The 13,265-nt window shown below is 35.3% G+C and overlaps 2 protein-coding genes across 3 annotated transcripts in view; one reads left to right on the forward strand and one right to left on the reverse strand.

The window, feature by feature from the left end:
* The window catches only part of LOC113519814 (probable Rho GTPase-activating protein CG5521), a 34,426-nt gene that overhangs the window by 15,769 nt on the left and 5,392 nt on the right, over positions 1-13,265 (forward strand). For both annotated transcript variants that reach the window (XM_052900403.1, XM_052900405.1), the window contains 13 exons: positions 1,294-1,424; positions 2,690-2,844; positions 3,288-3,413; positions 4,283-4,450; positions 4,953-5,049; positions 5,743-5,927; positions 8,384-8,539; positions 9,095-9,326; positions 10,030-10,168; positions 10,630-10,738; positions 11,277-11,437; positions 11,832-12,008; positions 12,289-12,415. In XM_052900403.1, coding sequence (XP_052756363.1) covers positions 1,294-1,424; positions 2,690-2,844; positions 3,288-3,413; positions 4,283-4,450; positions 4,953-5,049; positions 5,743-5,927; positions 8,384-8,539; positions 9,095-9,326; positions 10,030-10,168; positions 10,630-10,738; positions 11,277-11,437; positions 11,832-12,008; positions 12,289-12,415 — 1,963 coding nt within the window. The remainder of the gene's footprint in view (positions 1-1,293; positions 1,425-2,689; positions 2,845-3,287; positions 3,414-4,282; positions 4,451-4,952; positions 5,050-5,742; positions 5,928-8,383; positions 8,540-9,094; positions 9,327-10,029; positions 10,169-10,629; positions 10,739-11,276; positions 11,438-11,831; positions 12,009-12,288; positions 12,416-13,265) is intronic.
* On the reverse strand, positions 6,520-8,299 carry LOC113519605 (endocuticle structural glycoprotein SgAbd-5-like). Its single transcript, XM_026904723.3, has 3 exons — positions 8,105-8,299; positions 7,580-7,695; positions 6,520-7,177 (listed from the first exon to the last, which is right to left on the reverse strand). Exons 1-3 carry the CDS (start codon positions 8,114-8,116, stop codon positions 6,970-6,972), a joined length of 336 nt encoding a protein of 111 aa, XP_026760524.2. The 5' UTR covers positions 8,117-8,299; the 3' UTR covers positions 6,520-6,969.

Here is a 13,265-nt window from a genome sequence, read left to right on the forward strand (position 1 = left end):
ATACGTCTCTTTTTCAATGTCGCTTTTTCTAATACATACATCATTATCGATAGAATACATCTTAGATTTTTCTTTTGTGTGATTAATGTATGTCTGTCGGTAAATTTGACATTATATATAAAATTATTCATTGGGAACCTCCTCCTTTTTTTAAATCGGTTAATTACCATATATTATATCTTTTGTAACTATATGGGCGTTTGTCCAAAGTTCAACTTTATTTGTATAACTATGGGTGTTCAAAATACCATTTTATATTTTAACAAATTAATGAATACCAAAAACCGTAATATTTTTTTAATCTGTATAAATAATTAAAAATAATTATCTTATTAGGAACGAACTAAACACTTAAGAACTGTAAATTATAATGCGTGTGCCAACGTTGTTAATTTACCCTTGAAACTATTACCTAGTTCATATAATGAATCTATTACTTATTTATGTAATTGCGTTTTCTAACACCTGTGTTAGGTACTGCAGTATATATAAAATATAAACAGAGAAAAGAGCAAAAAAAATTGTCTGTCACGTTACATCATCGTCATCGAGACGATTATTTTTAATTGACTTTTTCAATTATAGTGATATCATTTTTAGATTTGCGCCAGAAATGCTTTACATTTAATCCTCAATTGTGCATACCATAATAGTTTAACTAAAGTATGATATTAAAATCGAAATTTGAGTGATAAGTTTAAGTTTAAAATGATATCTCCGAATCAATCCTACTGAGATAGATAAATGACATAATACAAGCATACCATCAACTAAACATCCATTGGACATGCCCAAACAACTGTAACGTAACAATTTAAAACTTAGTTGAACACAATTAAAACGTAAAACAGGACGCGCGTATCTCGTACTCTCTATACAGAGAGCGTGAGGACGACTGGTTTCTTGATAGTGTCTAGTGGAAAACGGTCAAGACGTAGATTCTGATAAAAAATGTTGAAAAAATTTAACCAAAATAAAGTGTTAATACATTTAATTATTTTGTACACCTATTTTTTACGTATATATTCAATAAATTGCTTGCTCATTTGGAGAAAATATTTTTATTAAAGCAATTTCTTACTGAAAAGATTACTTAGTTAATATTACAGGGAATTGTGTATCTCTGATATGTTCTCTCGCTTCTAATCTTCATTCCATGTATGTCTATGTACTTACACGCATTCAAAATGTCTTTTCTTTTTTATTATTGAATTTTAATAAACTTAGACAATGTAAAAGGCGAACTATATACCATATGGCGATTATGTTTATTGAATTATATTTAAAATACAGGTCGGGGAAGTTACTTGCACTACGGTTGCTCTGCGAATCGACGCAGGCGCAGGGCCCTGGTGCGCCTTCTTCCTGCAACAACCGGCTGCATCTCGCGCATCTCAACCTCTATCAGCGAGCTTTACATCATGGTATCTTTATGTTTTTAATTAAATTGTATAAATATATATAATTGCCATGACCAATACTAATTAATAATGTTTAACAAAATGTAATGAACACAGGTGCACATCCCTTGAAGTAAAAACATATTTTAATATGTGTGCCTAATATTACTGTTACGTATTTTCTTGGGTCCCCCACTTGGATTTCAATTTAATATTTAAAGACGAGTACTTAATGTGAATACTTTATTTTTCAAAGAATGATTTGACACAAAAGCAAAGCGTGAGACGATCGATATCATAAACAAATGTCAAAAATGACAATACCGTGATTGTTTACGAAACGCATGAACGTTCGTACAGGATCTTTTCTTAACTAATTATAATTTACGACAATTACAATTTATTATGAGTAACATAATAAAAAAAACATGAGTTATACAGGATTGGAATTATTCCTATATGACGTCGGTTAAACACGCTATTTCGGTTGTTCATAGAACTATCATGTTTATAGATTTATAATTAGTATCAAGTAGTAGCAATTAAACTCATTTTCACACACATATTACTCATTTGAGTAGTAATAATTGACTTTAATTTGTGTTCTTAATATAAATGCTATGTTTACAAACATTATTTTATTACAATATTCCAAAAAAAATAAGGCAAGAAATTTTATAAATGAAAGGAATGACACCAAAACCACGGAACCAGAGGAAGAACTCAAATAATTCGAATCATTGAAACAAATAACGATACTTTTCCGGGGGAACTGCATGGAGGTCTACCTGACAGGGTATAACGCTATCAATAAAGGCACTAATTTGTTACGGACAATCTCCTTCTTTTTGCTCTGCTTTTAGGTAATTAACACTAAACCTACCGACATTTCATATATACTTAATCCTACCATGAGCGTTTAAATGACCGCTTTAAAGTATCTTTATATAGAAAGAGATTTTAGCTAATTGGATAGTAAAGAAGTAAATAATAGTAAGTTGTAAATATTGAAAAATGGGTTGTATGTATATTATAGGAAAAGTCAACAAGTTACATGGTGTTAGTCACGTTACTGTATGTATTTTTTTTATACCACTGAGGTGGCAAACAAGCATACGGCCCACCTGATGGTAAGCGGTTACCGTAGCCTATGAACGCCTGCAATACCGCATTGCCGACCCTGAAGAATTTTTGAACTAAATTTCAAAAACGGTCATTTGTCCGCGCTTGATAGGTTTAGTGTTAAGCTGTCGTCTTGTTGGTCGTACTTTATAGAAATAATGTCGCAGGTCTGACCGGCGAGGACCGGTCGGTGGTGGACGTGCTGGTGGAGCACGCGGCGCCGCGGTACCTGTCGCTGGCGCTGGACGGCTATTCCCTCCTGCTGCTCGACTTCGTGCATGCCTCCACCATCGTTCTCAACTGCACCGACATGGGGCCTACTGTAAGACAACCTTCATTTCATTATTTTACTTAGTACAAGCATTTCGGCCTTCATTTACGTAGATTTTAATCAGTATAAGACATGTCTTTTATAGTAACACCAAAATATTACAAATCGTTTGTTTTTTATACAATGTATAAATATTTTACAATACAACACCCATTGATACATTACAGACAAATATTCCTATCAATCGTATGTGTTTTTGTTAACTTGAAACTATTATACAAGTAATGCATAACTCCATCAGTTATAAACCGATTTGGAAAATCTTTTTTTTATCTTAATATTGCTATGATTGCGCACAACATACTCAATATTTATTAAATTTGATATAAAATGGCTGTATATTATAAATTTAATAGTATTTTGTTAAATTGTGCACATTCCAAATTTACTAGTGAAGAGTTATGCAAATCTCAAAGAAATTTATTTTGTTCCAGTGTCCACGTACCGCAGCTGTGACGTTCCTCGGCTCGTTGCTCTCACTGCCTGATGAATTAATGAACGCGCCGATGTTACAACCCTATCCACACCAATACAACACAGTCTCGTGTCCTGATCTTAAGGTGCGCTAATTCTAATTCTTACTCATACAAGTTTACTTTTATCACGAGTATGTTGTTAGACAGAGATAAATGTAATATTTGATATTTAAAAAAAATAAAACACTGGAGGTAATTAATGGACTAATTGTTTTGATAATCGAATATTTGGGATAATGATGTAAAAAAATTGCATAATATCAATTCCAGAAAAACAACTTATGTTGCACGCGTATAGTTATTTCTTATATACATTGGCATTATTATGGTTCTCTTTTTAGGATTTATGCATAACAGTAAATTTGTATTTAAACCCACAAAAAGGGAATTTGTGAATATAATATTTTTAAATTTTACTTCATGACGGTTATGATGATAGTTGCGAATCAGTATAACTGACGTATTTCTTTTATACCACGAAAGTGGCAAACAAGCATACAACTCGTCTGATAATAAACACTCACTGTTATCTATTGACACCAGGTCTTCTAGACAAGAGGCAAGCGAATTCGTCGATGGAATCGACAACGCTAGAGAGTCCGTAAGTTGGAATGAGTCACCCGGCGTTGCTATCTCATTCTGTCTCACGGATTTCGCGGATTGACGGACGAATTCTCTTGCCATTTGTCTAGAGGCCCTGCAACGCCAAGTATATCAACGTGCGCGTTGCCGACCCTGTTGAAACCTTAATACATCCCATTTAAAGTCTAGATAATCCAGCTCACTGTACATGTATTGATTTCTATTTGACCCTCGATAATATACGAGTTTCTACATATATGTGTATAACGGGGAAATTTTGTGTCGGTTCCGACAATCGTGTCGACTTCACCTGGAAGTGTAGTTTTGTAATTATAATTTTGAATAATATACGGATTGTGGTGTGTGCGCAGGAGCACGTGCTGAACATCGTGGTGCGCGTGTGCCGGCGCGAGGGCGCGGCGGCGGCGCGGTGCGCGGGCGCGGCGGCGCTGGCGGCGCACCTGGCGCAGCTGCTGGCCGCCGGCCGCCGCGCGCCGCGCCTGCCCGCCTACCTCGCCTGCCTGCTGCAGATGCTCATGGTCAGGCGGCCCTGTCGCCCCACTCTCACTCAAACACTACTCAACACTACTGTTTGGGGGGAAAGGGATTGTTAGTCATGGAGACTGAGAATCCCATTGCTAGCAACATACCCCATCAGGTCGACCTCCTCGCGGTTCTCCCTGGAAACTATCATGCTTAATTCCTGATGAATTCATCATGATGGGCTAACTGGCCTGTTTTCATTCTCATCTATCACCCTTCACTGGTGCTCCGCCAGCGTATCCCGTTAGCGCAGGCCGGGCTACCATTCCATTTTGTGTCTTGAAGTTGGTTTGCACTATTTTTTATTTTATTTTAATATAATTTAGTAAATGTGTATTGTTAGTAACTCGAGTATCTCTCGATAGGGTAGTTTTTATCAGAATAAGAAAAAATGGGCCCAATAAAAGACAGAACAGCATGTAACTCAGCTAGTTTTTTTTTTTTTTTATATATAAATATATAATGCAACTAATATTATTTATTTAATTTTTATTTCAGATGAAAAATAAAAGTATTGCTAAAGTTGTAAGCGACTGTATTTTGATGCTTGCTGATTACACCGATCGCATCGTCGAATTATACCCAGGAGTTGCTGGTAAATAATATTTATAAGCTTTAATAAAAAAAAAACATGATTTTGTTTATTTGGACTGAGTTATATTAAAATGTAAAGGTTATGTTTTAATTTCTGTTAATTGACACAAAAAACCTGCACTTATGTTTAACTCTTAACAGCTAGCCTGTCACAAACTCTATTTTGTCTGAATTTAAATAAATATATTTATTCAAGTAAGCCTATATAAACTATGGACAATGTGTAATTTTTTTTTACCAGTTCAAGATGTGCGTGATATCATTAGCTAGCTACTATCGACTGGCTCTTACCTTAAGTTTTATCATAGATATAGATATTACTGTGGGAATTTGCTCACATACGAGACTTTGTGTGGTACTGTAGAAATTACAATCAAGAAAAACTGACAAAAACTCTCTCGTTTCTCTCGTCAAATAAATAAAATATTATACAATGCATGATGCAATACAATTATATGTAAAAATTTGATTAGTACATATACAAAATTGTTACCAGCTTGACTGTGGACATCAATATGCGTAGTATCTGTAAAAATACAAATATAAAATTATTTTAAATATTGTTTTCTATTCTGCAACATAAAAATCTAAACAAAACGAGATAATGAAAAGTCGATGAGTTTTGTAGAGAACTGGAATGTAATTTTTTCTGTCTGTAAAATGTTTGTATTTTAATACACAATAAATTTTGCAGGTAAAATAATCAGAGGGATATGCGCATGCCTGGCGCAGATATCTAGCAGCAGCACGCGCGACTCGGTGAAGCCGCTCGCTGGCTCGCTGCTGCTGTGCCTCGCTGAGTTCGCGGTGCGCTGCGGCCCCACCTACCTTATGCAGGAGAAGGATGGAGACCAAACTCTACTCCTACTTATATTCAAGGTAATATTATTTTAATAGGCAATATTGTTTGCATTTAACTATATTTTTTGTGTGTGTTATAATTTTCTTCAATTTGAGACCGATTTTATAGTATTTATTATTTTTCATCTTTGTAAGTACCAACAATCTCCAGCATCAATATAATAGTCATATTTTTTAATTAAATATGCCCATGTTTTTATACTCTTCTAAAATTAGTCCTCTGTTTGCCCATTAAAAATACATTAGTGAATATGTAAATTTGCTTGGTATTCTAATAATATATTTTAATGTTAAAAAGAGGAAAGATTGTTGTTTGTAATGGGTAAACTCAATACTTAACCGATTTTAAAAATTATTTATAAAAGTTACATTTTCTTCAAGTAACATGGGCTGTATTTTATTTTAACTAAACAGTACGAAGAAAGTAACGTGAAGGAAAGTAGTCGTACACAAGTAGCGCAAATTTGAGAAGTAAATTTTTTACCTAAGTGCTTTATAATAACATTCTGAAAATACGTATAAAAAATAAATTTAAAATTTTAAATATATTCAAACACGTGTTTCTGTCTAAGTGTCACGCTTGTGGAAATAATTGAAAATATACTACAGCTTCATTTACAAAACAAACATTTATTTAATATGTACAAAAATATACAAAACATACAAAAACACAACAATCATAATTCTATGTAGTAGTGAAATTCCAGTTTCACTTTTTAAATTAAACACGTGATTGCATATCCGTGCACAAACGTCTGCAACGCTGAACACTCATTTTAGAACTCAAGTATATTTGCTCATAGACTTTCGCAAAAAAAAAAACAATTATGCAATTACGTGTTTAACCTTTGCGCTTCACATAATCGTGTTATTTACATAACAGTATCAGACATAGCAGTGTAGTAAAACCTACACAAACGACGAGCAAACATTACAATAATAATAATTGTGCTAACGCTCCCAAATATTGATAGAAGTATTAGCACAAATTCATCTAATGACTCGATATTTGGATCAGCTGGTGTCACAGTCTAGACATTTGTTTATTGAACGATTTGGTTTACTGCTGGTATTGTTGATTGCCCTGGTGTTCAACATGCTCCTGTGGCTGGAAACCACGCTCGTCGGCCGTGTAGGTGATAGTGTAAGTGACACCGTCGGGCGCGACATACTTATAGCTGCCGGACACTTCGATCGCCTTGTGGTCCTCGCTTACTTGTTTTAGGGTACCTTGCTCCTGACGAGATGTTCCGTCGCTTGTTTCAAACCTGATACGAAAAAATTGATATAATAAAAATCTTACACAACTTAGTGGTAATATTATATTATATGTACACATAAGTTGAATTACATACAAACATATGTTGAGTAAATATTGTTTGGTCGTAATTTTAAATTATTAAATCTTATTTGAGATTTCAAATCGTTTAACCGTATTATATCTGCATTGAATAGACGTCGTATTTTTTTGTACATATTAATTATGTAATAAATAAAATGATGAACATTTAACCTAATTATTCTGAAATATGACTCTTCTGGCATAGCTCTTAATACATAAGTGAATTTGGACATGTGATTATTCAAAATATTTTTTTATTAATAATAATTATTATAATGAGCAACACAATCTTCCAATTTGAATGTAAAAATATTATCGTCATTCTTACTCGAACTGGTAGCCCTCTGGGTTGACATCGGCCGCTTGCTTCAGGATGTAAACCGGGTTTTGATCATGTTGTGGTACAGCTAGAGCAGCGGCCACAAAAGCAAGAGCTAATAACACCTGTAAACAATATTTCAATTATTACAATTTTTGGATCAGAAGTTACTCATGTTACTGTATTGAAACATGATTAATAGAACAAAAATAACACGTCAAAGATTATATTTTTAATTACATTGAATTAATTTAAAGTAGTCTTGTCAGTACAATTTAAAATACCATGTAAGACTTAAACCATCTTTGGGCGATGATGGAATAAAAATATAATATGTCATCACTCCTTTTCATCACCACGATATCGTTAAAGGTGACTGACACAAGACACACAATATCCAAGAGAAAGAAAAGTCAAAACTCTGTACCAAGCCACTTGGCCAATGTGCCTAATATCATTTCTTTATAGAAAAAGGTACCCAGTAGACGCATGTTAATCCTTGTTTCAATAGAAGCCTTAATTCCAACTACTTACGGATTTATGCATTTTCAAATCGAGTTGTTTACACAAGGTGTAACTGTGAGAGAAGGCACCCGCTGACTATGAATATTATGGCGACGGCGGCCGTTTTAAATACGCACCCTAATCGATGACAAAACCTACGTTCGCTGATGCATTTGTACACGTAATATAGTGCTAATGACAAAGACGTGTACTACAATAATCATTACATAATATACTTTTATATGAGATATACTAAAATCTCGATTGCAAGCTAATAAAATTGACCCCATTGGACATATTAACTTACAGGTGCTACACGCGGTGATGAAAGGGTCAAATGGATCGGAAATAGAAGGCCTATCACTACCCGTTGACGAGGACTTTGACCCAAATATTCAATTGGACAATTTAGGGCCTAAAACATCTCCTGCTTCCACGATTGACGTCAAGTTATGGGCGCAAACGGTAAGGATTATAGTTTGTACCTACAGCTAGGTTTTATATTATGTCCACCCAATTTCCTACCAACTATCGAATATACCAAAACTTTTGCTTTTCTTCTATTTTCATCAATATCAATTCATTTTAAAAATGAATGAATGTCTTTTTCTACCGCAAGTGTCGTCAAATTATTATTTAAATATTGAAAATTATAAGTGGCGTTAAAACGAGGTCTTGTTTATACGATTACGTCTCTAATTTTAAATCGATTTTAACTATAATCGTTCTATCAACACGAGAGGTGTTGATTTCATATCAATTCGTACCAATTGAAACTAGTTTTTTTTTTTTTTGTGAATTACTTCTTTGAAGGTTCTTAATTTATCATTTGAAGGCACCGAATCAATGTTCTAATTTCAAACATTTTAAATCTGACACGTCTATAATACATTTTGTGCATCGCTGTGTGTGTTTTCTTGTGTGTTATGTTGTCTGTGAAATCGTTTTTTTTTTTTAACAAAACATACTAGTTACCGGTACAAAGTGTATTGGCGTTGATGTGAGTCTACTTGGTGGCAGATATGCACGCAGCTGGTACTATTCCTGGGGCACTGGCCGCTGTGGAGCGGGTGCCAGGTGTCGGCCAGCGTGTGCGAGCAGCACGACAGCCCGGCGCTGGGCGGCGAGCTGGGCCCGGCGGTGCTGAGCGCGCCGCACGTGCAGCTGCTGCGGCTCAGCGAATCCACGCTCGCATCCTTTGTCGAGCTGCCCGCGCTCGACATGCCCGCCGGCGCCGCCGCCACCACGCCCGGTAACTACGTGCTTAAAATGAAAAGCAGTAACCCCGCCTGTGCTATTGGTGTATGCTGACGGAACAGTACTGGGGAATGATAGGTGAGAATGAAAGCAGATCGGTTGGCCCATCAAGACGGATTTATCAGAAATTACTTTAGCTACACAGATGATGAGAACTCTAACTGCAGTAACATACTCTAAAGACTGATGCACTTATAATTTTGTTGTCTATTAGGAATCTTTTTAGATTATCATTTTAGCGCACGAGTTTAGTTCAAGGGCTTCTTTACAGTACTTGCGGCACAGCGCTACCATTGATTGCATTTTATTCAATGACTGTCGTCCGTCATAGAATGATCGAACGAATCATATTTACAGCTAGATTCAGAACTCTGCTAGTAAAAGATCCCTATTCTATAAACGTACCACGCTAACATTCTCGAATATCTAGTAAGGCAGCTGCGTTCTTATTGCCGCAACTTCGAATGGACAAGCTCTAATTATGGATGAGATTTTAAAATAATACATTAAAATCACAAAATTCTAAAGTATTGCGTAAGATATGTGATTCATTGCGTCTTGTATAAATAATATAATACAAACATACAAGTATAGGAAATTAATACTTTATTTTTGATGTTATATACAATGAAACCGCAATATAAATACCGAGTACTAATACTACTTCTAATACTATATTACTATTTTATGTCATTCAGGTTTAGCGACATCCGATCGCCAGGTGCGAGTGTTGCTGCGCGACATTGCCGGCAAGGCGTGTTGGGACGCGTCCGCGCTCTACTACGACCCGTCCAGCTCGGCCGAGGAACCACTCGAACCACTGCCGCTGCCCGACTGGTAAACTTTTTTATTTGTAAAAAACATTAACACCAGACTCCGAGCAGAAGTTTATTAATTTTCCTGAAGATGCCTCTTGTAGATGTGAAATACATGTCACAAAACATGCGTGGACTAAATGGCAGTCAGAGATTGATGGCTTATATGGAAGGTTGTAGAACTTCTAATAATAACAATGGTAGTCAATCTTCGAGTGTTGTCAGTCTCATGCATACTAAAGATAGCGAAATTATACAAAATAATTCTAAGCAACTAACAATTAACACCAATACAAGTAATAGTAAGAGTTTTGCAAAGCTAAAAATTACATAATAAATATTGAAAATAATCGGAATATATTCTCTGATTGCCCTACTGTCTTTGTTAATTAGGAAAGAACACCTTTCAATATTAAGTCCGCTAAATATACATATATTTACACTGTTAAATTTTAAATAAATGTAACAAATTTTTCATTACAGTATCGACAGTCCTAGAGATAACACACTGTCATCGTTACCACCGCCCCTACCTCCTGACTTGTTGCCGGATTATAAAAATTCGCCGCCTGATAAACATCAGTTAGATCACGTGAGTATATTCACTAATGCTAACAAGAGTAAATGTAAACATTCAGATCTCCCTACCAACCCTGTGGAAGACTACTGCTAGTAGTAATTATTGAACACACAGTTTTTATATGAAGTCTTCAGGATCTACACTGCACTGAAGTAATATTTAAATAATTATAGTGTAATTATTTACACTATTACTGTTACCACTGTTTAAGCGCTTGCCATGAACGGAATTGTTAGTTACTGAGATACAGCCCTATTGCAATATCTGCACTAGATCCATCTGGAAACCATTGTGATTAAATCTTAATTAATTCATCACAATAGATAAACTAACCTATTGTCATCCTCACCTATCATTCCTTACTGTAACTGTCGCCAAGGCATCAGCCTTGCCGACGTATATCTAAAACAAATATTCCATTTTAATTTGTTAAGAAAAACTATATATGTACTTGACTCCCAGCTGCTAAAAATATAGACAAATGTAAACTTGATTGCCAAGGAAAATGTGATATTTAGTTAAATCAGTTTATGAAATGCGTTGTGTGTAGGTACTAGCGTACATCGGGCATACGTCGCCGGAGGTGTCGTGCGGACGGCGGCTGGACGCGTGCGGCCCGTCGCCGCTGCCGCCCGGCGCCGAGCACGAGCTCGTGGCCGCGCTCGTCGCGCACCGCAACGCTGAGCGCCACTACCTCGCCGGCAGGGACAGGTCAGTGCCTTGCATACGTTTACACGCTGTTACTTTCCATCAGGTGGACCGTTAGCTTGTTTGCCATTCTAAGTTGTATAAAAAAAAAAAAGAAAAATGTATGCACCAAATTTCATATATATAAAACGACACGTAAATCACTCAAATATTTCTTTTGCTAGTTAATAAATATTAATTCATTCATTCATTCTAAAAAAATTTTATTTTTTGAGAGTATATACAATATTAGTCAAATAAATACAACAATTTTAAGATGATTTTTAGATTTAATAAAAAAAGTAGCTATAACGAGAATAGACAAATAAATGAAAAATTTTAGTGCTCAAAGCGAATAGAAATTAGATAGAATGAGCACACAGAGAATTAGGAGTGTTACTTTTGTTACGGGCGGCAGCTGGGAAGAGACGGAGGCGAGCGAGGTGTGCGAGAGCGAGGCGCCGCACCCGTTCGCGCAGAGCCGGCGGCTCGTGGCGCAGCTGGGCACGCTGGCGCCCGCGCGCCGCGCGCACGCGCAGCTGCTGCGCCGCTCCGACCGCCTGCTGCGCGAGCTGCGCAACCTCGACGCGCAGAGGTACCGCCTCTACACACGCACAACACACGCACGCACGCACACGCCCTCCTGACGACATCGCTCGCCACACCCACACCACACTCATACCGTCTCCTTCTAATACTTCCGCGAAAAGATACACATTTTATATGTGTCATTAGCCTTCTACAATTAATTACGAGGTTATTTCATGATACATAATTTAGAATGTAATATCTTTCTTCCAAATTTAAATTTCTCATTTTGATTTCAGACATTGTTATCTATGAATAACGTTTATTCAAATGTTAATATTTTTTAGATGCCGGGAAACCCACAAAATCGCCGTTATATACGTAGGAAAAGGGCAAGAGACGCGTAATGAAATACTATCCAACCGTTGCGGTAGTCCCGCTTATGAAGCTTTCCTGGCCGCTTTAGCTTGGGAGGTAATGTATACTGCCTATTTATAAATAAGATTTTTTTTTCATTTTTAAAAATAATAGGACGATTTTATATTTTACTAATCACTAAATTCATATGTATATTTTTTGATAAATGGAATGTCAGAGATTCCTTCTAATTCTGAGAATGCTACAGACTATATAGTGACAATATAAATATGGCGGCCATAAACCCTCAAAAACTTCATACATAACTATTGGGTGTTTTTATTATTTTATTACATCCACTTGTTTTATTATTATTAAAAATGATAAAATTTAAAAAATCAGATTCACGACCGAAAAATTGTTCCACCGTTATTACACCAATATTAGAGATACAGAATTATATCTCAATTAAATATAGAAAGAGCAATCAAAATGTATCAAAAAGAGTATCAAAAATGTGTCAACATTAAGTCAGCTAATTTGATGACAAAATTATTTTTATATGCTTTTTGTTCAGTGTTCTTAGTGTTCCTATTACTTAAGGGGATTAAAAATTCCTCAGATCAGTTCAATTTTTTAATTTGAATTTAGAACTTTTACATATGTAACATATTGCTTATAAATTAATATACATATAATAAATAAAATAACAGCCATTTTCAATTATTGAAAAACGAAAACATACTTTATGTCTATATTCAAATATAAATCAAAGTATTCAGTAAAGCATTATTACGAATCATTATGAACAATTAGTCTTGTTCTTTCATATATATTCATAAAAATGTTGTATAATTTGTATTTTTCAAATTAACTTTATAATATAAATTTCTCCCACAAACTTAGTATTAATTATAAAAAAGCTAATGTGTTTTGGTGACATATATATATATATATAGGGAGCCAC

The sequence above is a fragment of the Galleria mellonella genome, unplaced genomic scaffold (assembly GCF_026898425.1).
Source record: "Galleria mellonella isolate WM207_F2 unplaced genomic scaffold, CSIRO_AGI_GalMel_v1 utg65, whole genome shotgun sequence".
NCBI lineage: Eukaryota > Metazoa > Arthropoda > Insecta > Lepidoptera > Pyralidae > Galleria > Galleria mellonella.

Coding starts and splice junctions, on each gene's coding strand:
- LOC113519605 (XM_026904723.3), bottom strand. Junction 7,178..7,579: donor CCAGAGGGCTACCAGTTCGA/GTAAGAATGACG, acceptor TTTTCGTATCAG/GTTTGAAACAAGCGACGGAA.